This window comes from Ilyonectria robusta (genome assembly GCF_021365365.1).
Source record: "Ilyonectria robusta strain PMI_751 chromosome Unknown BGZ61scaffold_7, whole genome shotgun sequence".
NCBI lineage: Eukaryota > Fungi > Ascomycota > Sordariomycetes > Hypocreales > Nectriaceae > Ilyonectria > Ilyonectria robusta.
In genome coordinates this window covers 1,793,334-1,820,201 of record NW_025764441.1, presented here as the reverse complement: position 1 = coordinate 1,820,201, position 26,868 = coordinate 1,793,334, and the positions used below count along the sequence as shown (strand labels likewise).

At 51.0% G+C, this 26,868-nt stretch overlaps 9 protein-coding genes across 9 annotated transcripts; 4 read left to right on the top strand and 5 right to left on the bottom strand.

Annotated features, from left to right (window-relative positions):
- Window positions 1-186: 186 nt before the first annotated feature.
- Window positions 187-3,924, bottom strand: BGZ61DRAFT_418170 (nacht nucleoside triphosphatase; the record flags this gene model as incomplete). The annotated part of the gene is made up of 2 exons (XM_046243427.1): window positions 187-3,012; window positions 3,064-3,924. 2 exons carry the CDS (start codon window positions 3,922-3,924, stop codon window positions 187-189), a joined length of 3,687 nt encoding a protein of 1,228 aa, XP_046106394.1.
- Window positions 3,925-5,908: 1,984 nt separating this feature from the next.
- On the top strand, window positions 5,909-7,443 carry BGZ61DRAFT_418166 (NADP-dependent oxidoreductase domain-containing protein). The gene is made up of 4 exons (XM_046243426.1): window positions 5,909-6,550; window positions 6,601-6,884; window positions 6,931-7,206; window positions 7,255-7,443. The coding sequence occupies exons 1-4, from the start codon at window positions 5,977-5,979 to the stop codon at window positions 7,276-7,278; spliced, it is 1,158 nt and encodes a 385-aa protein (XP_046106393.1). The 5' UTR covers window positions 5,909-5,976; the 3' UTR covers window positions 7,279-7,443.
- Window positions 7,444-8,004: 561 nt separating this feature from the next.
- Window positions 8,005-8,751, top strand: BGZ61DRAFT_348965 (Alpha/Beta hydrolase protein; the record flags this gene model as incomplete). The annotated part of the gene is made up of 1 exon (XM_046240112.1): window positions 8,005-8,751. The coding sequence occupies one exon, from the start codon at window positions 8,005-8,007 to the stop codon at window positions 8,749-8,751; it is 747 nt and encodes a 248-aa protein (XP_046106392.1).
- Window positions 8,752-9,718: 967 nt separating this feature from the next.
- Window positions 9,719-11,009, bottom strand: BGZ61DRAFT_493107 (peptidase S8/S53 domain-containing protein; the record flags this gene model as incomplete). Its single annotated transcript, XM_046250608.1, has 2 exons — window positions 9,719-10,606; window positions 10,713-11,009. 2 exons carry the CDS (start codon window positions 11,007-11,009, stop codon window positions 9,719-9,721), a joined length of 1,185 nt encoding a protein of 394 aa, XP_046106391.1.
- A 2,390-nt stretch (window positions 11,010-13,399) lies between these two features.
- Window positions 13,400-15,043, bottom strand: BGZ61DRAFT_516856 (FAD-dependent pyridine nucleotide-disulfide oxidoreductase; the record flags this gene model as incomplete). The annotated part of the gene is made up of 1 exon (XM_046252307.1): window positions 13,400-15,043. The coding sequence occupies one exon, from the start codon at window positions 15,041-15,043 to the stop codon at window positions 13,400-13,402; it is 1,644 nt and encodes a 547-aa protein (XP_046106390.1).
- Window positions 15,044-16,013: 970 nt separating this feature from the next.
- On the bottom strand, window positions 16,014-17,983 carry BGZ61DRAFT_493105 (Aldehyde/histidinol dehydrogenase; the record flags this gene model as incomplete). The annotated part of the gene is made up of 8 exons (XM_046250607.1): window positions 16,014-16,309; window positions 16,365-16,668; window positions 16,733-16,765; window positions 16,813-16,873; window positions 16,929-17,144; window positions 17,217-17,449; window positions 17,508-17,833; window positions 17,932-17,983. 8 exons carry the CDS (start codon window positions 17,981-17,983, stop codon window positions 16,014-16,016), a joined length of 1,521 nt encoding a protein of 506 aa, XP_046106389.1.
- A 1,055-nt stretch (window positions 17,984-19,038) lies between these two features.
- BGZ61DRAFT_449423 (kinase-like domain-containing protein) lies at window positions 19,039-20,563 on the bottom strand. Its single transcript, XM_046245614.1, has 2 exons — window positions 19,825-20,563; window positions 19,039-19,769 (listed from the first exon to the last, which is right to left on the bottom strand). The coding sequence occupies exons 1-2, from the start codon at window positions 20,318-20,320 to the stop codon at window positions 19,192-19,194; spliced, it is 1,074 nt and encodes a 357-aa protein (XP_046106388.1). The 5' UTR covers window positions 20,321-20,563; the 3' UTR covers window positions 19,039-19,191.
- A 744-nt stretch (window positions 20,564-21,307) lies between these two features.
- Window positions 21,308-22,588, top strand: BGZ61DRAFT_348611 (uncharacterized protein; the record flags this gene model as incomplete). The annotated part of the gene is made up of 3 exons (XM_046240074.1): window positions 21,308-21,490; window positions 21,558-22,116; window positions 22,194-22,588. 3 exons carry the CDS (start codon window positions 21,308-21,310, stop codon window positions 22,586-22,588), a joined length of 1,137 nt encoding a protein of 378 aa, XP_046106387.1.
- A 604-nt stretch (window positions 22,589-23,192) lies between these two features.
- Window positions 23,193-26,495, top strand: BGZ61DRAFT_297100 (uncharacterized protein; the record flags this gene model as incomplete). Its single annotated transcript, XM_046238642.1, has 3 exons — window positions 23,193-24,173; window positions 24,452-25,963; window positions 26,019-26,495. Coding segments are annotated over 3 exons (2,970 nt in total), but the record flags the coding sequence as incomplete, so codon positions are not given.
- Between the last annotated feature and the right edge of the window lie 373 nt (window positions 26,496-26,868).

Sequence of the window (26,868 nt, the reverse complement as noted above, 5' to 3'; positions counted from 1 at the left end):
AACGTGGCGGCGAGGATGGAATCAGCGTGGACAAAACTAGACATCCAACATGTCTTGGACGATAACAGGCTCACCAGACTACAGTCGAGCGGGCTAAGCCGGTAACATAGGACGCATCGAGGGAAAGAATTGTATAGTGAGCACTCTCCATATACTGATGTAGCCCCCTTTGGTGCAGCTTCAGCGCTACCCGCTTCCACATATTGATGGTGTATCTGCTGGCCGCGCTTCGTTGATCATGACCCTGATGTCATTTTGTTGATTCTCAATGGAAATCCTCGTAATACCCTCTGGCATGTTGACGCAAGAGTGGCCGTCATCAATATACCAACTCAATTGTTCCTTGAAGCTTTGTCTGAATAGAAACCTGTACAAGGATGTTGCGTGAGGGCCGCTGAGAAGGGTGTAGTAGGATTTTGCATTCTTCCGCATTACACTCCAGGCGGACATTTGGACGCTCGGGTGCTTATCCCCAAGCCGCGCTGCCACAGCCGTCAGTATCTTTTCTGACAGGTCCGATCGGCTACGTAACTCTTCGAGAGCGTCCACTCGGACTTTCCAGTTCCCATCTTCGAGCTGGGCCACTGCAGCTATCGGCATCTTCTCCTCCAGGTCTAATCGGCTACCTAAGGCTCCAATGGCGGCCGCTCGGATAGGTGATACTTTGTCTTCAAGCCGTGTTGCCACAGCCGTCTTTATCTTCTCTGACAGGTCCGATCGGCGACCTAAGGATCTGACGGCCTCTCGGACTCTCTCATTCTCGTCCTCAAGCCGCGCCTCCACAGCCGTCTGCATCTTCTCCGGCAGGTCTGGTCGACGACCTAACTCTTGGACGGCGGCCCATCGGACGCGCCAGTCCTCATCCTCGAGCCCTGCTGCTACGGCCGCCAATATCTCCTCTGGCAGGTCTGATCGATCACCTAAGGCTTCAATGGCGGCCCCTCGGACCCGCCAGTTCTCATCCTCGAGCCCTGCTGCTACGGCCGCCAATATCTCCTCTGGCAGGTCTGGTCGACAACCTAAGGCTCCGATGGCGGCCTCTCGGACCCGCCAATTCTCGTCCTCGAGCTGGGGAGCCACCTGTGCAAGAATTCTCGGCGGAAGCGTGGCCCGAAAGTATAGCCACTCTAAAATCGTTGCCTTTACATCAGACCCTTCACGTAAGGCGATGTCCAACGCCTGCTCGGGAAATTCCACTTCGCTTGCTAGTTGTGCCTCATGGTCGAATCTGCATTCAAATAGTAGCCACTTCGATAGCCTTCGTTCTAGGTCTACTCGAATGCGCAAGTCACCCGATATTTCGCTCAGGCAATGCATGACCAGCCGTTGATGTGTAGGACCCAAAAGGTCCAGCGGTTTCTCTTCAATTATATCGATGAATCGGTTTGCCTGGCCGTCCGCGTCTAGTAAGCCGGCAACAAAGCGCCAAAAGACATCGTATCGCGCCGAGTATTTATGTTTTTGAAGAAATCCAACTGGGTCGGTCGGCAGATCGGAGGGGGCATCTTGTTGCCTCTTGAAGGCATATTCGAGTTGCTTGTGATCCTTCCACTGCCGTACGAAATACCGCGCCGCAAAGTACTCCTGAAAGGTGAGGTGGATAAAGTGGTAGTTCCGATCTTCGAGCCTTGATGATGGGTCTGATGTCCGCAAGAAAGATAGGTTTGGAAGTGTCTTATGGAGTAACATTCTGGAGCAATTGAACTGCTTAGATATAGGTTTTCGATGCTCTGATGTGAAATCGATGGTGTCACTGTGCATTCCAGTGAAGGCAAGGCCTTCAAGAAAATAGGCCTCATGTTCGACTAGGTCCTTGACTTCGGAGGAGTCAATTTGAGAAGCCGTCACCGGCTTCCCATCGTACTGCTTACCCAGTCGCTCAATATCCTTCTTCCACAACTTATACTCAATAGCGTTATATATCCCAGTCATGGTATCTGGCGCCGTCCCGGAACTAAAGTCTTCCCAGGCGTAGCAAAGCGCATCCAGTTGGATTGGAATCCGAACGAGTCCCTGGATGAGCCAATGCTCTCGAAGGAATAATTGAACCTGGTTGGCTTTTGGCTTCATGTTGGGGTCGGCGTCGAGGTAAGCTTGCACTTGATCTGGGTAGAATCCAATCGTTTCCAATTCGAGGTCCAGGTCAGGTGGAGGCTTGGCAGACGGTCGGGAGGTGATGATGACGTTTGGCTGTTTCAACAGCTCCGTGAGGAAGCGGGACATGGCATCTGCGGCTCCCAAGTCCTGGGATACTTCGTCCAGGCCATCGAGGAGAAAGAGGGTTTTGTTGTTATCGGTCGCTACTGCATCGGACAATTCTCTAGCCAGGTCCGGTCTGCTTTTCGGCAGCGAGAAATACTCATGAATAAAGAGATGTTCAAAGTTATATCCCGGTATTTGTCGTCTGTCTGGTAGTTTCAGATTCCGCAGAGGGACCCAAAGGACACGATTGAACATCTTGGTCCATTCGCTCCATGTGCCTCGGGAAAATTCGTAGACAATCTTTTTGCACAATGTAGTCTTCCCCACTCCAGCGCGCCCTCGAATTAATATTCTTCTTGGTTCTACTGCGCTACCATCGTGGCCTTTGCGTTCGTTGAAGATTGTCGGCAGCTTGACCTCAATGTTCCTATCTGACGTCTCAACCTTCTGTCGAGCGAAGAGTGAAAACGGGGAGGGCTTTGCGCCTCCTTCGTTCGAGCGGCCTGTGTTCAGCCCAGACTGCTCCACTATGGCGAGATTGATGTAGCACTGATCCATCGGCAACAGATCGCCCGAGAGTCGTTCAATTCGGAGCTTGTCTGCATTGTAGTGTTTTTTCCGTATCCATGCGTCCGCTTGTTGTAGTCGAGTCCCCTCGCGAATCTTCCCGACCATCTTTTCAATTTGATCGGCGACTTTCTGATAATCTGCACATTTAGGGCTGTGAAACTTGTTCATCAGAGAGTGGCGTCGATCCAGGGATAGTGGATCAGGGATTATATCCAGCGTTGCTGAGGACTTGTTGACCAGCTGAAAGCGTTAGTCATGGGACGGAGAATAATTGAGTTCCGCGATGGTTACCTGTTTTTGGTGGCGGAGCCAAGTGGGTAGCCAAGGGAATACTTTCAGCGGCAGGCTCGTCGTTTGAAGTTCATAAAAGTTGAACACTTCGCAGGGATTGCCCTTGTCTTGACATAGCTGGGTGAATTTGTGGACGAGTTCCTCAAGGTCGAAGGTCGATCCCTTTACGCTATCAAGTAGCCTGCTCACTTTTCGACCTTGGATTGAAGCCTTGGCCTTCAGACCTGGCTCCGCCCAGGCCGCGACGTCCTGGAACGAAGTCCCTCGGAACGGCGTAGCAAGGAAAACAATACCACGTGCAGCTCTCCTTAGACGATAATAGCTGCTTCTTTTGTCATCTGCGTGCACGAGAGCCTTCATCAAGATAATGCCCCCAAGACACGATGCGATGAAGACTATGGGCCGGTCTTCTCTTCTTGCGGCGTCCCCAAAGAGCACTCTCTGGATGCCTTCGAGCAGAAGCAGAGCATACTCCTCCATTGTCTTTTGTACCAAGTCTGATGGTTCAAGCAGATTGGCTGGCCAGTCGCATGTAAAGATCCGGGCCCGATGCACGCTCTCTGGAAGCATACCCGGGTGTAGCCAGTTAACCCACTTGTCTTGGTTCTTAGGATCCCTGGGGTCTTTCCATGTCCACGTGTCTCGCGACGTCGTGTCGAGCCCATGGATGGCGATGATGTCGATGTCTGTGTCGGCATCGTCCCTGTTGAGCTTGACTTGGACGAGATGGACACCTCGCTGTGTGACCGGTGTCGCGGGCTTGAGGCGCGCTGTTGGACGGAACAAGAGACGGGACAAGAGAATAGTACAAATTGCCCCAGCAAGCAGACAAAGGAGGGTTGTCCAATGGGTCGGGGACATGGCCGGGTTGAGATTGATTGACATTTTGGCGGTCATGATGGGTGGAGCGGAGCTTGACCCAAGGCGTATTCTGGCGCGTGGACTATAAGAAACCACTAAAATGGAACGAGCAATAAAGAAGCCGTTAGGAATGTTGGGTAGACGACGTCTTGATAAGAGACGGCACAGTTACAGCCATGCACTACACGGCCCTTTGCTGCCCAATGGTGCCCAATCGCTCTCCAGCCTTACGGCGCTGAGGCGTCACAAGCGCTGACTATCTAACTAAGCCTCATCTTTACGCCACGATTATGGTCTAACAAGCACGACGAGCATAGAAGCCACGAACAGAGGGTGACCAATACCCAAGTGCAAACCAATTTGGAGGAGAGCGTTATCACAGAGCGAAGGCACGGGTACGTGAATGAATCACGGTGGTATTGCCGCTAAAGCGCCGTCCACACTCCATACGAACCCGGCTAAGGTGGCCACAGCGGAACACAACGTCACCTGGCACACTACATGTCACTTTACCGCCCATTTCAACCCTGGTCTGCGAATCTGGCATGTCATCTCTTGTCTAAGACGCTCCCAGGGCTGGCCAATGGGCTTTGAAGGTGGCTGCATTGTAGCATAGGTCATTATGGCAGCTCAACAGATCTTAGGCATACTCAATCTGAGAGGCCCAATAATGGTCCCAATGGAGGCCATTTTGAGAATACAGAGGCGAAGGAGGAGTCGCTCAACCCCCCTGATCAGTCATCAAAAGCCCCGAAGGTCAGCAAACAGCAAACGGCCTACAAGAATCGGAAAGTGGTATTCCGGAACCTCCAACGACTTAACTCAACATCCTACAGTGAGAGTTACACCGTTTTAATGGACCTGTACAAAGAATGTCATTCGGAAGATATGCAACGAGTTGGATCGGGGAAGGACGGGTCAAGAGTCCCGGAACAAGCCAAACCGAATACAGTGCGGTTGGACCTTACTTGAATCGACTCCAAGTGGCGATGAAGACAAACTGGAAGATGCCAGAGTGGAGGTTGATGATTGCTGGGTTGACGCAAAGTTTGAGGAGATGCAGGGGATTAATGAAGTCTGGTGTCTACTTGTCTTTCGTATGATATGCTGGCTACGTTCTTGACGATTTCCACAAGATGGACGTTCAGATCGACGAGAATAGGCTTTTCGGAAACCGTTAACCAGCGTATATTGCTTAGATGGGAAATTTACTGGTTCTCCGTCGTGTCTACACGCAAGTTTCAAGTTGGACAGCTCGTGATGTTGGCTTCAACGCGGGTGATAGATTGTTGTTGATGGGGTTTTGAAATACAAATGAGACCACATCTGCTCATTTCCAGCAATGATAACGCTGCACCCCAGTTTGCTCTGAGACGCGCAGTCTCTTCGATCACACCATCTGTCACCGGACAAGGCATCTGTACGGACATGTGCAGTACAGGTTTTTGTGCTCCATGGCCTCCACCCACCTCTCAGGCTGGCTCAACGAGCTCGGAGTTGCTTGCGGAGTTGCTTGCGGAGTTGCGGAGTTATCGATACCTGTTCAAGCGTGATTTTCTCCAATCAGCCACAGACATCATCAACAAGCGTCTACAAACCTCAAGGCCTCGCTTCGTAAGAAAATCAAGTTTTTGATGACAGAATGTGAAACGCTTAGAAATATCATATTACAAATCAATTAAAGGTTAACTCTAGATGACTTAGAACACGTCAAAGATAGTTACAACCCCTAATACCATGTGCTGCGCTGAGGGTAACAGGAATGCGTTATTGGTCAGTCTTAGTAGTAGTGAGCCCCACAGGTTTCTTGTTTAAGTACGGAGTAACTTGGAAGGGCTGTCAGCAAGTTGCATTAGCTTGCGGGGGTAGATCTGCATGACTCATTATTCGGGTTGTATTCCGGCTACATGCAGACTTGCGAGCGTGGGTGACGACATGCCATGTTGGAGGAGGAGGAAATATGGTTATCGTCTCTGAAGATAAAAAGCCAAGGCACTCGCTCTGGAACACTGGCTCGTCCCATTACTTATCACCCATCGAGCCAACATCATCATGTCTTTGTTTCAACCCTCGCCCAAGCCCAGTTCTCCAATGGGCTACCATCGTGTGCTCTCCCCCAACGCCGCAGTCAAGGTCTCACCCATATGCCTTGGAGGCATCAGCATCGGCAACTCATGGAGCGAATATACCGGCAAAAATGAAGACCCATTTGAGTTGTTAGACGCATTCTTCGCCATTGGAGGCAATTTCATCGACACGGCAAACGTCTACAATTGGGGAGACTCCGAAAAGCTCATTGGTCAATGGATGGACAAGCGTGGTGTCCGGGATCAAATGGTTATTGCTACCAAGTACTCCGCTCACTATCGCTCTCAAAACAGGGGGAATGAGCCTTTGCAGAGCAACTTTATTGGAAACTCTATGAAGAGCATGCACGTATCTGTGCGGCATAGCTTGAAGAACTTGAGGACCGACTATATCGATATTCTTTACGTACACTGGTGGGATTTCACGACCTCGGTCGAAGAGGTTATGAAGGGGTTGCATGCGCACGTTATGGCCAAGGAGGTTCTTTACTTGGGTGTTTCGGATACACCAGCCTGGGTTGTCGTCAAGGCGAATGACTGTAAGTTTGATCGTCGTGGAGTTCCAACTACGTCCTGACACCGTGTGCAGATGCTAGACACCATGGCCTGACCCCGTTCTCGGTCTACGAAGGCAAGTGGAACGCTTCATTTCGTGACATGGAAGGAGAGATCATCCCAATGTGCGAAGACCAAGGCATGGCCATCGTTCCTTTCGCTGCCTTGGGAACCGGCACGTTATTGTCCGCCAAACAAAGACATGAACGGGAAAGCGATCCAGACGCTGCTCAAGCGTCGCCGAGTGAGAAAGCTCTTGCCGTCTCCAAAACAATTGAGAAGATAGCAAATGAAAAGGGGACATCATTTCAGGCTATAGTAGGTGGCGACTCTTCGTGCTTGAAACCTGTATTGACATCATCAGGCCCTCGCATATCTACTCCATCAATCGACCTATGTCTTCCCCATTGTGGGAGTCAACACGGTGGCTCAGATAAACGCCATGCCTGATGCTCTACGAGTAAAGCTCTCTAAGGAAGACATTGATGATATTCACGAAGCATCGCCATATGACCCAGGGTTTCCGACCAACTTTATCTACTCGACGGAGAAGCCGAATAAATATGATCTTTCTCTGACGGCAACGGATAATCGGCATCTTAGAATGGCGGCCTGGATCGATGCTCCGCCGAAGCCTTTGGTGAGTACTTCAAGTTTGTTAGAGTTGAATTGAACTAACCATGAATAGCCTTATCAACCAAGGATGGGTTGAAGCCTGGATTACGATATGACCAGCAATGATGCCAGAATGAATCTTATCGCAAGAGAAAACGGCAGAAGCTTGATAGTATTTATCATGTTCCTCTATCAAGAATATCCTATCTGGAATTCCAGAATGTTTCAGGACAGGTATAGATGATGGAACTTTAGTAATATTTTTTCTTGGTGGTTTCTCAACAATATTTCGGGCACAGTTTATTAGTGGTCTATTAAATTACCGGTTTTTATAGCTGTAATTTAGTCATAGAAGAAGCAAGAAGAAATACTGACCTGTTGTTCCTAAAATAAGAAAGAGTTTCATGTTAGATTGCAGCTGCTTTAGTAATCGATGTGTACGGCTTTATTTGGTGAACTAAACTTAGGATACCGCTACTCGCTTTTAGGAGAAAGGGAAATTGGTCTACGTGCCCGGGGTTCTTCCTGGTCTGCTCATCACTGATCGCCCGAGGTTGTCACAGAGTCCAGGTTGAAGGGAAGGTATGCACTAAGTCCGCGGCTAATGCAACATGCTGACAGGTGGGTCTGCTAGTGAGTGGGTGAGTGCGGAGATCAAATAATTTAAGAAGGTGCTCCAGTATTCTGTTTCATCTTGCAGTTCAACTTCTAGCTCAAGATGGGTCGTCGTGGGGAATCCGTCTCTCGTTAAATACAGGTAAATACCCTGATACATCTCTTTCTTCGCCTCATTTTCTCTACCCATTTTTGGCACGATATCGACATGCCTTATTCTTCCTGTTGTTTCAAGGGTTTCCGATGGGAGGGGACTCCCGTCGGCCGAACCGATAAACTCGCAAACCTCGACACTTATATCACTGGCGATAACCCAGATGCAGCCGTTCTCGTTATCCACGACGTCTTCGGCTGGACGTTCCCTAACATTCGTCTGCTGGCAGATCATTTCGCCAAAGAAGCCAATGTGACGGCCTATGTCCCTGACTTTTTCAACGGCGAGGTTCTCGATTTCGACCTTTGCCGCCAAGAGAGATATGAAGAGGTTGGCTTGGATGGATTTGTTAAGCGGAATTCTCGACAAATTCGAGAGCCTGAAATCATCACGTTTGCAAAGCACCTGCGGGAGCGATTTGCCCGCGTTGGAGCTGCTGGCTACTGCTTCGGCGGATGGGCCGTCTTTCGGCTTGGAGCTAGAGAACACAACCCTCCGCTTGTAGATTGCATCATTTCTGGCCACCCATCCAATTTGACCGAAGACGACATCGACAACGTCGGCGTGCCGTTTCAGATGCTCGCCCCGGAGGACGACTTTACCTATACGCCTGAGCTTAAGCTATATACCTTCAAGCGGGCCCAGACTGCAGGCTTGCCGTTCGACTACCAGCACTTTCCCGGCGTTCGCCATTCTTGTTTGACGCGAGGAGACGATTCGAGACCAGGAGAGAAGGCGGCCATGGTTCGAGGAAAAGATGCAGCTGTTGCGTGGCTGCAGCGATACATTCACCCTGAATAGAGGGATAGGAGGTGGTATTGAGGCGCAGCGTTGGTATATTGTGTTTTCTAGGCCTCAGATAAACCGTGGGGTCTCCAGAGAAATGTTTAAACTCCGGTTGCGCTTCTTGGTCCGTATTGCATACGCTTACAATTACGACTCACTTCACTTCGTCTGGGTCGAGTCGTTGAAGCCCCATAGTGCCGTAATCAACAATTACCGGACCGATGGTGAAGTTGGCGGCGCCAACGATGAACACGTCTGGGCTCTGCTGGGTGATGCCGATCGCGCCGCCCGTGATATCAGGGACCGTGACGATGTGAGCCATGAGAATGACTAGCAATATAGATTTGGCGAGATGTTCGCAATCGCAAAAACGAACTTGCGAATCTGGGTGGGATACTCAAAGCGCCGAGTGCGTCTTACTTTGGCAGCTTGCATCTCTATGTATACCGCATTTGCGTCTAGATCCTTGCCATAGGTATGGAAAGGAGGGGTTTCATCCTGGCAATGATTCTGCAGCCAGCACGATTCAGCCCCTTATATGACGAAGCTGTTGCTATTCTTTGGTTAACCCTCGTCCAGAGTTCAGACTCGATCAATTAGGTTATATTCGACTGTTTTTGGGCAGTTGTTCCGCGGATAAACTGTGCAGGGGACAAGTTACAACCGATCTCGGGACTAAGCCTCCCTTGCCGCCCGATATATAGCCAGGTAATACCGGTCAGATTCAGGCCGCGTCTACGGAGAATGGCTGCATTTACTCAACACGTTTTAATTCATTCAGGTAATCAAATAATTGTAAACACGATGGGCAGGGCTCATCACAGACTGAGTAGCGAGAGATGTAGTAACTTATAATCATTGGGACTCTAACTCAATGGTATCTCCAGGATAACATATCCAAAGCAGATTCTAGGTCTAGAAAAAGAAAGACAAACAAGGAAATAAAAGGAAGAACTCATGTCACTGCCTTTTACACTATCATTTAAGCCCCAAGGCCGTTGTAAGCCATGCGGTTCGGGCTACCCTGCGGGTCTGCAACAACACCGATAACAGCAGCGCCGAGGATGCGGTTGGTGACGGCAACGGAGCCAGAGAGACCCTCCTTGGCGATAAAGTAGGCCGCAAGACCGGCGACATGGGGAGAGGCCATGCTAGTACCAGCGAAGTACCGGCTAGAAGTGTCGCTGAGGTAGTAAGAGCTGAGGGTGCTGACACCAGGGGCGAAGATATCGACCAAGGAGCCATAGTTGGAGAACCAAGCGCGGTAGTTGGTACCCTCAACAGCACCAACAGTGATGGCAGAGGGAGCAGAAGCGGGCGAGTAGAATGAGCTGTCGGAGTTGGAGTTGCCAGCAGAGACAACGACGGTGAGACCAGCATCGGTAGCAGCCTTGACGGCCGCGTTGACGGAGGCAGTGTAGGCACCACCGAGAGACATGTTGATGACGGCCTTCTTAGCGATACCGAGTGACTTGGCGTTGTTGACAGCCCAGTTAATGCCCAGGATGGCACCAGACATAGTGCCGGAGCCGGTCTTGTCAAGCACCTTGACAGCCACGACAGTCGCACGCTTGGCCACGCCGAACGTCTTGCCAGCAACGGTACCGGCGACGTGAGTGCCGTGGCCGTACTCGTCGGTATTGGGCGAGCCGCTGATGAAGTTGGCGCCCCAGACGGCGCGGCCCTGGAACTCAGTGTGGGTAGTCCGGATGCCTGTGTCGATGACATACACGCGGACACCAGCACCGGCGGTGTTGTCGTAGTAGTAGTTGGACTCGTGGGAGCCAGAGTTACCTCCGAGCTTGTGCGAGATACGGGCGAGACCCCAAGGGGCGTTGAGCTGGCTGACAGCGGCACGCTTGTCGAGCGGCTCGGCGGCGACAGCAGTGACGTTGGTGATGCTGTCCTTCTCGATGTACTCAATCTGATGACGGAATTTAGTGGTTGTCTAAACGAAAGGGTTGAAGATTACTGACCAAGTTAGAGTTGGCAATGTCCGAGACCTCCGAGGGAGGGATCTCAACAACGTAGGCGTGGAGTCCGCCGACGTCGATGGTGTCGACAACACCCTTCTTGTTCTTCTTCTTGGCCTTCTTGGTGATTCCGTTTTCGTGGTTCTTTCGCTCAGTGGCATCGGTGCCGGTCTTGTACTTGACGATGTACTTGTCGGGGACAACGATGTCGGCCGAGATGCCATCGTTCTTGATGGGTGCGGCGGCCAGGGCCAGGCCGAGAAGCCCGGTGAGGCTGCAAAGAGTGGCAGAGAACTTCATGGTTCTGGAGGATGTGAAGGGGGAGAGGATATAGAGATGGGTGAAGGGATGGGTTGTCGATTGGCAAGTGTGTTGCTGCTGAGGAATGGGATTGAGTTTGGAAAGGTAGGCGACGAGGGCTTCTTATATCCTCGTTTCCCATCACCACCCGTAGTCTCCGACGTGCTCAACGTTCAAGCACATAGATAGGGCTAGGCTAACTGCCAGAGGACTCCCATCACCGCCGCTGCCGTAAAAAGCCTCGCCCCGGCGATATTGGACGACGGCTTAGACGACAAGGCCTGTTTGGTGTCCGAGGCGCCATGTTTTCAGCCCTGAGGTCCTAGAAAGGTCGACTGCCGCCACTGTGATGCCCAAAACAGACATGGTCGAATGCCAAGCTGTGCTAGCAATGAGGCTACCCCGGCTTACTCCGGAATAGCGTAGGGGGGGTCAGCTCCTAGACTTTTAGTACAATTGCCAAAGTCACTTTAAGGAGGCGCGCGTTCTCCGCCACGGGCTGGTCACTTACCGAGACATAGGCTCACCGTCCAATAGGCCACCCAATGCGGTGGACATGGCTTGTCAGGCACAGGCTAAAACAAAACATTCATGTGGCAGACGCCACTCAGCTTACACATTACTCAAGCGGAGGAATGTTTGTGGTTTTCCGCGTGGCCAGCGCTAAAACGTCTCTCTGCGGCTGCGGTCTCGACCGTGTTAGCCTTTCAGCCCCGTCACTATCCTCGCGCATCCCGTTCTCACATTATGTAAAACCATCACAGCAAATGACCGAAAGCCACCACGAGATGTTGGTTTCTGCATCTCCGACTCGCAATACGCTGTTTCTCTCTCTCTCCTTTCCCTCTCTGAAACCGCTCTTGGCGCTGTGGTTGCTCGTGGCGTTGAATGTGGCTGTTCGTAAGCGCATTGTTTAACCACTAGATGCGCATTGCTGCCTAGGGGGACACCTCTGCAGTATCCTTGCGAATTTTAGGACCGGATTTCAGGGCATCCAATCAGGTAATTGACATTTAATTTGGCGTATGGAGATGCACCAGCAAGTGATATCGGATGAGCCGCCCTGAGACGCACGCAACCAAATGGCGAGAAGTCCTTTGCCTTTGGTCCAGACCTGGTTACCTTCCAAAAGGGTAGCCGTGAGTGGCGTTTTGTCGTCAGCCTTTTTCTTAAGTCGAACCCAGCCGGCTGGAACTTGGTAAGTCTCCTGTCAATTGTGAACTGTGGTCGAGCTTGTGAAACAGACACTACGGAGCACTACCTGCTACTATTGAATGCAGGCTGACTGTGGCTGAGTTCCGGACCCTCACCGTCCAACGTGATCACTCTCTTAACGGGCTAACGGTTAGCCGCGCAGGTCAGCTCCCAAGCCTAAACAAATAGGTTAATTGATGCTTGAATCAACGGGTGTTATGGAGCACAGATCGATTGAGGCTGAGGCTGTGTACGCTGGGTATCCTGCAGCACAGAAATCCAAGTCCCAATCAAATAACGACGATCACACAACGAGAATCACGTCACGAATTCAGCAGAAGGCGAAGCATCAAGAGTGGCCAGCGTTAAAATTAATGAGGCTTTGGGCTGGCCAAGGTTGAACGACGCAGGTACGGTCACACCTGAGAAATCCCGTCACCCCTCTCGACCTTAAACCAAGCTGCCTCATGTACTATGGTAAGGCTACCAATCACATTTTTAACGAGGCGGAGTAGTATGTACTATTGGACGCCTCGGGGAAAATGCCATTAGCCGAGCCAGCCACGTACCCAAAGCAGTAGCCGCGCGATTCAGCTCGGGACGGCGTGACGGTCTGGATCGACGCCACTTTCCGGTAGTTCCCATGCGGTGAATACGTACGGTCTATTGACAAAAGCCACATGCAACAATCATATTTACTTTACGAGGTTTTAATAGGGGAATCGCGGTCGCGGACGCATGTCCGAGGGGAATTAAGACATCGTATTGAGCAATCTACCGGTAGGCCACGGTGCAACGTGTTGGCATATGTAGAGAGTTTGGAGGGGTAGTGGTCTAGCAATAGCTAGTGGATAGGGACGGTGGGCTACGGTAGACAAGCGTGATGGTAGCTTGGAAGCACAGGGTCTAGTCTATAGCACGTGGGTTCGTTAATAGTGGCTCATATGTAGTGTGCATGTTGAGGCGGCTCGCCAGGGGCGGTGTATTGTCTCGCACTCATTGCCTAATTAGTGAGCAGCTTAATTAGTGATCACTGATCAAGATGACTCAGACACTTGCATCCAAGGTCAGGAGAAGTGGGCGGACCCCTATTCAGGTCTTCCCAGGTGAGGCTAAAACGGAGATCGACGCGGGCCGTGAGCACAACCGATAGAGGACAGTGAAACCGAAGCTAGAGGAAAATTCAAATATCATATCTAAATAAGCTTATATCCTCCCTCAACCACCGTCTTGAAGCCACCGTCAAGATTCTTAACGTTGAAACCAGCTTGTTTCAAGATTCGGTAGCCTAAATATCCTCGATACCCAACCTGACAATAAACGACGGTTTGCAGTGACTTGTCCAGCGCAGACAATTGATCTCTCAAAGTGTCGACGGGAATATTCGTGCCTCGTAGTATGTGGCCTCGTGCGAATTCCCCTGGCGAGCGTACGTCCACTATCTGGAAATTGTTGAGCATTTCGGGGCCGAGATCTTCCGCGTGGACGATTTCGCAATCTCCGCGAAGAACATTCGAAGCAACGAAGCCGGCCATGTTGACGGGGTCTTTGGCCGATCCATACGGTGGTGCATAAGCTAGTTCAAGATGCTCCAGGTCGAACACGGTCATTTCCGCTTGCATCGCTGTCGCGAGCACGTCAAGGCGCTTGTCGACACCGGTCTTGCCAATGAGCTGAGCGCCCAAGATGCGACCCGTGTTTTTCTCAAATATGAGTTTGATCGTCATGGCTTGAGCGCCTGGGTAGTAGCCCGCATGGTCTGGGGGATGCACCGTGACCCAGAGAGGGTCGTGGCCCAGTCGACGAAGAGCTTCGACAGAAAGACCCACGAACCCAATGGTCAGATCAAAGATTTTGCAGATGGCGGTGCCGACATTGCCTCGATATGCAACGGTCTTGCCACAAATATGATCGGCTGCAAGGCGCCCTTGTCGGTTTGCGGGCCCAGCCAGTGCAAGCATAGTTGGCTTTCCCACGATGTTGTGTTGAGTCTCGACCATGTCCCCAACTGCGTAGATGTCCGGGTCAGAGGTTTGCATGTGCGGGTTGACCGTGATCCCAGTTCTCCCGACATCCAATTCCGCTTGCTTTGCTAGAGCTGTTCTAGCCCTGACTCCTGCGGCCATAATGACCAAGTCGGCAGGCATCTCAGATCCATCGCTGGAAATGATGTGCGACGTTTCGATTTCTTTGACCGTCGAGTTCAGAAACACCTTGACTCCATTGCGTTTGAGCTCTGTATGAAGAATTTCGGCCATGTCGGCGTCAATGGGCGGAAAGACGTGTGGCCCGTACTCGATGACGGAAACCTCGAGGCCGAGATTACGCAAGTTCTCGGCAACTTCGATACCAATGAAGCCAGCTCCAATGACACATGCGTGCTTGATGTTGCGGTTCGACATCATGGCTCGGACGTACTGAAGGTCGGAGATGGTTTGCATCGTGACCACATGATCCAGTTCTGCACCATCGGTAGGGGGTCGAAAGGCTTCAGCACCTTGGGCCAGAATGAGTTTGTCGTAAGCAACTTCACTGACTTCATCGTTTTCAACCGACTGAACCTTGACAATGCGATTGGAGCGATCGATGCTGACAGCTTCCGTGCCAAGGCGAACATCGATGTTGAAGCGTTCTTTAAAGTCGTTTGGCGTGCGAAGAACCAGTGCATCATCATTGTTGATAACGTTCCCCAAGGCGTAGGGTATTCCGCAGTTGGCAAAGCCAGTGTAGCTTCCCTGCTCGAATACAGTGATGGTGGCCGACTCATCGAGTCGACGAAGGCGGGTGGCTGCAGACATTCCGCCTGCAACGCCGCCGATAATGACAATTCTTTTGGACATGTCGGACAGTATTTTTCTCAATTGATTTCGAAGTATTGCTTTGGAACTCATGAGCATGGTAATGAAATGCAACGTAGGCGGAAATGTAACGCTATATACCAAGATTTTACGATGACCAGAGTGGAGTTTATTGGCGATTCTCTCAGATTATATAATTATCAAACCACTAAAATGTAAGGTCCCCGAATCAAGTGAGGTGGAGGCTACTAAGGGCGCTTTTTAATAAGCGTTCGTGGTGTGATTAAATCGTCTCGGGCTCTTACTGAGGCGCTTGGTCACCGGGGTCGCCAGGTCGCCGACTCGTGGGACAGGGCTTCATTTCAGTCAGTCCGCGAGACCATGTGACGCTGCAACCCATGCCAGGGCGTATTGCGATTCTATAATGTTTTGGTCATTGACCTTACAGGTGACTCTCCTAGTTATTGGCCTACTTCCATCAGTATTTGAATGGACGGCGTTCTCGTTTGGAGGCTTACTCAGCCGCCGGGGAGCAGTCGAAAAACTCCTCTCCACAGCTACCCTATAGCCACGTTGAGGCATCGCAATTACTATCATCGGTGGATGCGACGGTAAAGACGCAGATTTAACATTTCGATCTGGAAGCCTTGGGAGAGAACAATAATGCACAAGGAATGGTCGTGCGCTTGTAGGGTCAGTTTTGTAGAGTGATCCCGTAGTTTTTCTTCTCGTTTTCCGTCTTCTTCGAGGTCGAGGAAATGGAGGGCGTATTTCCAACAGTATTGCACGACCCTTAGGAAGACTGGCTTGTTTATCCTCACACCCTTTGTAATTGCAAAATCGGGACACGGTGATTAAAATGTTATTTCGCAAGATGATGACGCCAATTGCGGAGGATATCATGGAGTAACTGGTGGGCTAGTCGGAAGGTAGATTGGGAAAAACACCACGCCATAAACCGGAACTAAATCGGGCAATATTCAACTTACAAAGAGTGTGCACGAAATTCCGTTTAGCCTATAACCTTCTTGTTGACATAGAATGCCCGCGTATTGCAAAATCCCTTCAGCCCGCTCAACCCCCATTCCATTCCAATTCCACTCTCCTTGTGGCCTCCGAAGGGAGCTCCAGGGGACAGATCAAAGTGAGTGTTGATCCACACATTTCCTGCCTCGATTTCCTTTCCAATCCGGGATGCCTTTTCGACGTCGTTGGACCAGACGGAGGCTCCTAGGCCCATGGTGGTGTTGTTGGCTCGGGCAATCACCTCCTCCTCCGTCTTCCAGGATAGAAGAGGCACAATCGGGCCTGTAAGTGAAGGTAAGTACTCATTCACGGGGAGCAGAGAGATTCCCATAATTACCAAAAGGCTCCTCGACGACAATTCGTGAATCATCAGGAGGTTGATCGATGATTGTAGGACTGATGAAATACCCTTCAGAGGACTTGATTTCACCCCCCACAGCCACTTTCCACCCTTCCGTCTTGATGTCCTCGAAGAACGATGTGACTCGCTTGTACTGCATCTCGTTTTGGAGAGGCCCATGGCTGACACCCTCCTTTGAACCGTCTCCAACAACATAGGACTTGACCTGCTTCACCAATGCCTCTCGGAATTGGGGGAAAATGGATTCGTGAACATAGATGCGCTTCACATTTAGGCATAGCTTTCCCGAAGAACTGTCAGCCTCTAACAGAAATCGGGAGTAGAAAAGAACTTGGAGTACGAACCTGTCCGGAATTCAGGAAGGCGAAGAAAGAAACCTAGGTTGTTAGCAGATACACCCTGGTCGGATCACAATATCACTCACCTTCTCAGCAACCTTGTCGATGTCAACATCGGGACAGATGATAGCAGGATCATTACCACCACTGACAACTGTCTTAGTATAACTTTATCCATTTATCACTTCGAAGCGAAACTCACAGTTCCAAGGTGACCCTCTTCAATGTCTTGCTAGCACTCTGAAGCACAAGCTTACCGGTCGCTGTAGAACCAGTAAAGCTGATTTTGTCAATGCCGGGGTGACTGGTAAGCCAAGGACCGAGTCTGTCATCTCCGCTTAGGGATTGAACGACACCCGGAGGGAAGAACTGCTGCGCAAGTTCAACAAGCTTGAGACCGCAATAGGGGGTGAAAGGCCTAGAATAGCAACTTGGTTAGCACAAGGCCATCGCCATGTTGAAACCTTTGTAGGGAGGGAGGGGCAGTTACGAGGGCTTGACAATGATGACGTTTCCCGTGAGGAGAGCAGGAGCTAGCTTTCCTGCAGCCAAAAGAAGAGGAAAGTTCCATGGAACAATGGCACCGACAACACCAATTGGAACATAGCTTGTAATGATGCTCCGGTCTTCGCCGTCCTCGATGACATCATCCGGCAAAGGAATATCCGCCATGCCACGGATCCAATAGATAGCCGCGTCCGTCTCGAAGTCTGCTTGAGGGATCTGTCATCGCCAACGCTGTTAACGCAGAGCCTCAGATACAATGGGAAATAGCCCTTACCGGCTTTCCTTGCTCTGCGATGAGAAGGTCTCGGAATTCATCCCGCAGCTCGCATACAGCGTCCGCATAGGCCAGAACAGCACGACGACGCTCTTCGTAGGGGACTTTTGACCATTTCTTGAAAGCCTTCTTCGCAGCAGTAACTGCGAGATCCAAGTCATCCTGAGTAGCCACAGGAACCTCGCCCATGGGCTTCAGGTTGGCGGGGTTGATCACATGACGGGTTTCCTTGGCAGGGCCGACCTGTCCGTCGATAATTTGGACAAAGCTGCTTTTCAGATCCATGGATTCGACAAATAGGTTCGTTTTTTTGAGCGAAGTGGCGGCTGGAATAGTGAGTAAGGTGCGTGGAGGAACGAGGAGAAGGAGGAGAGTGCGAGATGTATTGATATATGTGCAATGTTGCGGGGGCGCGGAACTGGACATGGAGACTTATAGAGAGAGCAAGCGAGGCTTACATGTCTCCGATGCGGCATTTTTGTGTCTATGTAGGGCGTCGATGGGACGGTACACGACTTCTCGAGGCCTTCATGAGTGGTCCGAAGTTGGCGACGTGGACGCTCAATTGTACTTCGGTCGGCCGTGTCAGCGGAATGTCTCACGTAACTTGCCAATAGTACACCATTTCTACCCCGCTTCTCATCTCGACCATCTAGATGCAGTGAGATTAGAACTGGCTAATAAGATATCGGCTCGGTGGGCTATTAAGCTTGATTGGGTTGCGTGGTACGTCATAAGTTATGGGATGACGATGAACATTTGTGCTCACAAAGTTGGGGGTGTTTACGAAGGATAATCGATCCCCACTCGCACTAGGTGCTGGACAATTGGGCTAATTATACAAAAGCTAGTAAAGAATTCTAAGAGGCTACTCGGTGTATTTACTAGGGGCTCTGAACGTCGCTTGCCTAGTCATTAGGCTCGGAGACTGGTTTAGCTGAGTCAGTACTCGTATTACAGTGTGTTATCTATTTTGGAGTGGTTGACCATAGTGCTTGAGATATAGATATTCAAGCATTACCTGCATCCCAACTCGCTGGGATTCGGCATGTTATTGGCCCTCGGTGGGACGGAATGATAGACTATGTGTTGGATGTAAGTGGGGGCCAACGCTCGATAGCTCCAGCTACCTGCGGCATGGAGCTTGTTCATTGGAGTCAGCGTGTGAATCATTGTTCATCTTGGTGCTTCCAGAAATACGGCTGGCAAAATGGGAGAGAGTCTCCGCAGAGCGGCGACAGGGCCCTACTCCATTACACCTAGCGGAATGTCCCTCGGACGGAATCAATACCCAGCTTCTTAACAATCTTGCGCTTGTAAGTGACAGAAAAGCGACAGAGTAAACTTATTGTCCCCTTACTACAGCTCCGGTGCGATTCGGATCACTCATTAGAACTAACATCATGCTAGAGATATTCATTGGAAGGGCTCATGATGAAACATGTTCGAGCGGTTGATACGCAGGTTCACCAACCAGGATAAGGATCACTGAGGCCTGGACGGGCAGCCTGGTCAGGGAGAGCAAATATGGGGACGCATGAATCAGTCAATATTATTGCGAAAAAGTCAGATCATTTATTGATCAGAGTAGCATAATGCTTCTGCTACGGCTCTAATCTGACAAGGATGAGGGCAAGTGCCGCATATATCAACTGCGAAGACGATTCTTTGTTGGCATTGATTCTCAACCAGCCGCCGGCTTAGGCTGACCAAGGATAACATCAATGACTTTATGGTCGTCGTAAGTAGCAACGGTGCGCTCGCACAAGGCAGCAACGCGCTCCTTACTCTGCAAGCCGTCAGGGCAGATGAGCCAGATGACGTTGGTCATGAAGGACCGCCGGTACTCGGTCATGACCTCTGGATCGTTGTGACGGTCGAATTTGGGTCCGCCGAGCCGATGCAGCGTCTCAAGATAGTGGTCTAGTATCTCCATTTCGTGGGCGCGACGGTCCTCGACACTCAGCATGGACGTCATGTGGTAGACAACATCGTGGAAGCACGACCCGAAGTGAAATGCCGACCAGTCCAGGAACCCAATGCGGCCATCGGCAGTGAAGTAGATGTTTCCAATGTGCGTATCGCCGTGCAGCAGTGTGCGGAAGCGCGGGTTGCGCTCGGCGTAGTAGCGGTCAAGAGCCTCGTTGCATCGCTTACCGTCCATCAGGTACTCGGGTAACTGGGGTCGGCCAGGGCCTCGAACCACGTCGTCCCAGGGCGTACACATAAACTTCATGGCCGGGTCGTAGTTGTTCCAGATCCCTGCTGTCGTGTTAGAGAGGGACGCGTGGGACAGGGCCAAAAGGGGCTTCTTTACAGGGATGATCCTCCTGGCTCTGGCCCCAGTATTGCGCATGAAGACCGGCCAACTGCTCGACGCCGTTCATCACCTTCTCCGCCGGGTACGAGGCGACTTCAGCAGCAAACGAGCAGCCCTCGCTGGTCAGGTCGTTCATGATGGCGATGCCTTGCTTGTCGCTGGTGCCGCCCCACCAGCCCTTGGGGAAGATCATGTTGTTGACGGTGGGAGCTACCTTTGTGAAGAACTCGGCCTCGCGCTGCGCCAGGCTGACTGTCCACGGCTGCGATTCGATCATCTTCGGGTCGAAGACGCCCTTGATGCAGACTTGGGTCGGCCTCTCGTCGTTGCTTTCCTCCTCGTACGTGATGGTGTAGAACAGCTTGCTCGCCGTGCCCCAAATGTTGCGCGTATTCTCGGCCGATTTGATCTTGTGCCCAAGCTTGGCTCCCAGCCACTCCGGCGTCAGGTCCGAAGGGAGGGCTGGAAGCTGCTCGCTTGCTGGCTCAGACATGTTTTTCTTGTCTTGCTGGGCGACTGTCGTGGTTTGTGCTCGTATGCGAAATAAATGGGTGGAATGAAGAACGTGGCAATGACCGGGATATTTGAAAACCGGCTGCAAACCCCTCCTACTTAAGCACCTTGTCTTCAGTTGGCCACTTCCGTCTTAGTCTGGGCCAGCACTAGGGCAGCGAGACCAATGTTCCTCATGATAGAATGCTTCAAACTTGATGCAACTTCCGGGAACCAACCGCCCAGTAAGAGCGAATTCAAGGATCCCCCACGGTCCAGTTCCCAATGCGTGGACCCCATGTGAACTCAACACTGCGTAAGCTGATTGTGTGGACTTCTAGGCAGTGGCAAGGCTCAATCCGTCCATCGTATGATGCAGTTCGGCCCTACATCCTACATAGTAGAACGGACTACGTAGTATGTACTGTGCCGCTTAAAAACCTCACCAGTGCCCAGGATCGGGTTCCCCGGTGGTATCCTGAGTGGATTGAGCATCAGCCGCCAACCAACGGCCCAGCTCGTCCGGCCTATTCCCGATGGAGACGCCTACGTAGGAGAGCCCACAGTGTAGGGGCGACGTTACAGACCTCCCTTGGAGATTGGGATCTGCACCATTGACCTGGGATTTTCTGCTGGTGAGAACTGGCTGCCACAGGGCAGTATCCACTGAGCAGGCTCTCGCTGGATCGTACTTCAAGTGCCGAATCAAAACCTCCAAGCTTTGGTGCGAAGGATTCGTCCCCATAATTCCTAGCAACAGGGTTTCTCATTATAGCAGCCTCTATATCAGAATTAAGTTACCCAATAGGCTGATCTGTTGCCAAGCTTGTCGAACGAGTGTTGGCGTCTGACCTTGGATAGAGTTTCATGAGAAAAACCGTCTCCCCTTCACAAAACATATCTCCCTCCCAACTCCCAGCTGCATGTTGTACATACCAGTGATGTGGTTTGAGAACAACGAGCAAGCCAGCAGTGTGGTGTTTCCAGCATGGCCAAAGATCTGACGACGACCAAGTATGAGCCCATACACCCAGAGGGCCTGGCGCTCGCTCTGTTGGTGGTAACCATCGTCTGCACCGTCATATCCAGCATTGTGGTGTGTCTAAGGTTCTACGTCCGCATGTCGTTGCACGCGTTCGCCATCGAGGATTGGTTGATGCTCGCTGGATGGGTGAGTCTTGCACTATTCTGACTGCCGGATAACCATAGATGCGAACAGCCACCTAACCTCTTTCCAGATCATTAACCTCGGGCACAACGCCTCCGTTATAGTTCTCGCATACAGCGGTATCGGATCACACGACGACATCATCACGGTCGGCATGCAGTACAAAGTAGGGCTTTGGACAATGATATGGCAGTTTCTATACGTGTTGGATGGTGCCCTCATCAAATCGAGCATCATCTGGACCCTGCTCCGGCTTGCCACGGACTTGAATAAGATGTACAGAAACGCTCTCTGGGCCTTGTTCGCCTTGAGCTGGATCGTCTGGCAAATATCATGGCCTGTGGCCATCTTCCAGTGCAAGCCTGTGTCAGCAGCATGGGGCAAGCCGGGAGACTGCACTTCAGGCCAGACAGTCATTCTGAACGTTTCGTACTTCGTCTCAGCTGCCAACATCTTTACTGATGTGAGCACCACTGTGTTGCCTATTCTCTTGCTCCGACACCTGCAGATGCCCAAGAGGATGAAACTCCTGACTATGGGCATCCTGTCACTGGGTGTCTTTGCGTCAGTGGCCACGACCATCCGCATAACCTACACGTGGGCGTATACTATACCTACCGAGAGACTTTGTGAGTACAATCCCCACGTTGGAAGAGACACGACGCAGGGAGAAAGATAGACAGCTAATTGATGGTGGACGACACAGACGAGATCGGAAAAATTGTCATGTTGACAGTTCTCGAGTGTGATTTGGGCATCGTCGCCGGTTCCATGCCCATGCTACGCCGTCTCATCCGCAACCTAGTCCCCTCGTATGGCGCAAGCGACAGAACGCCTGGCAGGTCCGGCGATGTCAACCTGGTGACCATTGGCGGGACGGGCGGGCGACGCACGCACATGAAGCTGTCTAACGCCGATGCTAGCAGAGTCGACGGCGACCAGTATCGCCATTTTCAGGACAAGGAAAGCAATGGCGATGATGAGTCAACTCGCCACATTATTCATGTTACCCGCGAGGTTGAACAAGACAGTGTCTCGTGTAGAGGCCTGTCTCCTAGTCAGTTTGAGGCTGGTGCGTCAAGCAGTAGCAGACTCCGCTAAACCTCGTCTTTAACTCTGTAGTTGGTATAGAAGGACTAACTCAAGCGCAAACTAAATGCTGTGACGGAAAGATAGTATGACCTACGAATAACAGAATAATGCAATAATCCTATTCCTTTATCAACATCGTTGTTGCACGTGAAAATATGTTCCATGATAATTTTTTAGTGAGAGACGCGCTTAATACCGACTACACTGCTCGGGCATTTGAAGGCAAACCAATATCCCCGAGTGATTTATAAGCCAAACTTAGGCCTAATATTCTTTGCAGTACAGGAATTAGGCAACTCTGTACATCTATTGTCGAGGCGTATGGTCTAGATTAATACGCACAAGTCACGATAATACGTCGCTCCTCCTCAAGGATCTCACAGCGAAGGCCCGCATCAATAGCTGCATCATCGTTGGATCGAGCCTGAAGAAGAGTGGGTCAGCTGAAAGATATGTTTAGCTGGCCTTGTTAATGGCCAACATTGAAAGTGAGGCTGTTGCTAAGATCAGAGCCAACCCCGCATCTGACGTGGTCTTACTCTTCAAACTGAGCCTCATCTCGCCATCCGGTCCATCATGACTTGAACAAGACCATACGCGACAAGCTCCATACACTATGCCGGAATCTCTGTCTAATGCAGAGCTCTATACGATCGTTTGGATTGCAGCCCTCTACATTGAGCGTGCGGCAGCCAGCATATTGCTTGACCATCGCCATGATGCTCCGCAAGGCTTCGAACAGCATCCATCAGATACGAACTCGTACTCTTGGGGACGGATGGGAAAGCACAACATCGTCATTGCCTCGCTTCCTGCAGGGCAATATGGAACCGTATCTGCTGCGACAACCGCATCCAACTTAGCAGCTTCGCTGCCTCACCTTCGCTTCGGCTTGCTGGTTGGCATCGGCGGTGGAGTTCCCCGCCGTTTGGACATTCGCCTTGGCGATGTTGTTGTCAGTCACCCCGAGGGAACTTCAGGTGGGGTAGTCCAATATGACTTGGGAAAAGCAACTGTCGGTGAGGTGTGGGAACGGAAAGGCTCACTGAATGCCCCTCCGACGGTGCTTTTGAGCGCCTTGGCGAACTTACGGGCAGAGCATGAGATATCCGGTACCAGGATTCCAGAATTTCTTCAAACACTGCAAACGAAAAATCCCCCCAAGCTGGAATCTTGGATGTATCAGGGGGCCGAGCAGGACCGGCTTTTCATGCCTGCTTATACTCATACCAGCAGCAAGACCTGCGAGAGCTGCGATGAAGCATTTGAGATTACTCGCAGTCGACGCTCTTCACACGATCCAGAGATTCATTACGGCATCATCGCTTCCGGCAATGTCCTAGTGAAGGACGCGGCAACTCGGGATGGTGTGGCAGATGTTGTTGGAGAGCAGTGTGTTTGCGTAGAGATGGAGGCTGCTGGACTGATGCAGAGCTTCCCATGCCTTGTCATTAGAGGCATCTGTGATTATGCCGACTCTCACAAAAACGATCGATGGCAGCGGTATGCATCCGCCACAGCCGCTGCCTATGCCAAAGAGCTTCTCGACTACATTCCAATTCGACAGTTGAATGCTACACCACAGCTGGCTCAAGTCCTGGGATCAAGTTAGTTATATTCACTCTTCACGCTCATCCTTACTAATATATCCCAGTAAATGAAAATCTCGAACGGATTCAGGTTACAGCAGCCACCACTGAGGAGGAGATGCGAAATCTTGGGTAGGTATTCACGCTATAATCCACCATGTTTCTACCACCACTTTCAAGCTAAGAAATACATCTTAGTCACCTTGTGCAACATGCTTCTCAGGAGGAGACGCTAAATCGGCTCCCTGTTGCCGCAGGAGCCCCTTTCGATTCATTCGAGGAGCGCTTGAATCCGGAATGTTTAAAAGGTACTCGCGTTGAGCTTCTCGACGAAATTAATGAATGGGTTAAGGAATCGAACACGAAGTCTATTTTCTGGTTGAACGGCATGGCAGGGACTGGAAAGTCCACGATATCTCGAACACTCAGTCGGAGCTTCCATGAGCTTGGCCACTTGGGAGCCAGCTTTTTTTTCAAGCGAGGCGAGGGCGACAGAGGCAACGCTTCAAAGCTGTTCACCACCATGGCTAGGCAACTTGCCATCAGACATCCCGACTTAGCTATCGAGATCAAGAAGGCAATCGTCGCCGACTCCACCATCGGGAACAAGGGACTGCGACAGCAATTCCTGCATCTAATTTTGGAACCATTGAAAACAGCCACATCGAAAGCGAGAGCGCATAAGCCTGTTATACTAATGATTGATGCTCTTGATGAGAGCGAGCAAGATGACGATATCAGAGCAATCATCTCACTCCTGAGCCTGTCGCGGGGCACGGCGTTAAAAACGTTTATTACAAGTCGCCCAGAGCTACCGATTCGCCTCGGCTTTTCGCCAATCAAAGAGGAATATCGCGATATCGTCCTTCATGAAGTCCCACCACCTATAATGAAACGAGATTTGCGCCTCTACCTAAACTACCAGTTGGAATCGATTCGTGCTGAATATAATGCTCTAGCACAGGACGACGAAGATGACAAGCTCATACAGGAGTGGCCTTGTGTTCCAGACTTCAACAAGCTCCTGGAAATGGTGACTCCGCTTTTCATCTTCGCCGCTACCGTTTGTCGTTTTCTCGGTGACCGTCGATGTGGACATCCTGATGAACTGCTGCAGGAGGTATTGCGGTTCCAAACAAGGAGCCAGGAATCCAAACTCGACATGACATACCTTCCCGTGCTTAACAGACTGGTTAAGGACTTGTCTAATAAAGACCGGCATAGACTTGTTGAGCAATTTAAAACCATTGTTGGCTCTATTGTGGTGCTCGAGAGTCCACTCTCCCCTGACACATTGGCTAAGATACTCGATATCCCAAAAAGATCTATCACAAGTCTACTGAGTATGCTTCATTCGGTATTGGGTGTACCACAGTCAACCATGTCTCCCATGAGGCTGCTGCACCTCTCATTCCGAGACTTCCTGTTAGACTCCGAGAAGAGAGGGAGTGAGTTTTGGGTTGATGCGACCCAAACCCACAATCACATTGCAACAAATTGTTTACGGGTCATGAACAACTTCCTTCGAGAGGACATGTGTGGTCTAAGGTTATCCGAAATGGAGGGTTCAATAATCCATCATGATAAGGTCGACACATATATCCCGTCCGAGGTTCAATATGCCTGCCTGTACTGGGTGTCTCATCTCCAAAGCGGAGCAGACCATGTCGACCACCTTGACAATGTGTTGGACTTTCTACAGTCTCACTTTCTACATTGGGTCGAGGCTTTGAGTATCATGCGACGAGCAAGAGATAGCTTCTCTATGCTTAGAAAGTTGGAGAGACTCAGCAGAGTAAAGCAACTCTCAAGACTCTAGTCGGGGTTTTAATTGACTAACATTGAATTAGGAAAAGTGCCACAACACCTTGACTGCGCTTCTGGTCGATGCCATTCGGATTGTTCACTATAACAGCGTGATTATCGACAAGGCGCCCCTTCAACTTTACTCCTCGGTTCTTATTTTTGCCCCACAGAACAGTATCATTAGGGACATATTCCAAAAGGACATGCCTCATTGGATCACAATACGTCCCCGGACGGACGAAGACTGGGACCCATGCTCTTATGTAATTGGAGATCTGGGACAGGGGAGTAAAATCGCATTCTCGCACGATGACGCGTTCATTGTGTCAAATCTGGACAGCGGAACACTTCGACTTTCGCAGACCGATACAGGCTCGTGCGTCCGATATCTCGAGGGCCACGCGGATCGTATCGGCTCCGTAATCTTTTCACACGATTCTTCTCTCTTGGCGTCAATCTCAGTTGATGGAAATCTCCGGATATGGCGAACTGAGACAGGCGAATGCATCCATAGTCTCGAATGTAAGATTGCGGACGAAGACTTCAACACCTGCGTTGAGGATACTCTTGACGTTGAGAAGGGGAAACGTCGCCGCAGAGACTCAAATCCATATGAATCGTCGGGTAACGGGCTCTTTGTTCGAGACTTCCTCTTCTCACACGATTCGTCATTCATCGCATCAGTCTACGGACAGAATCGGGGACCGGGATGGACATGGATTGAGCTCTGGAGGACAGATACAGGGGAGCGCATTCGAACGCTCAAGATCTTGGCCTGTGATGATTCCTCAGCAGCGTTCTCATGCGAAGGCAATCTCCTTGTGGCATCGATCTTGGCCGAAGACAAAGTTTCCCGAGGCCGTATCTGGCGATTGAATGAGCACGAGTGTGTCC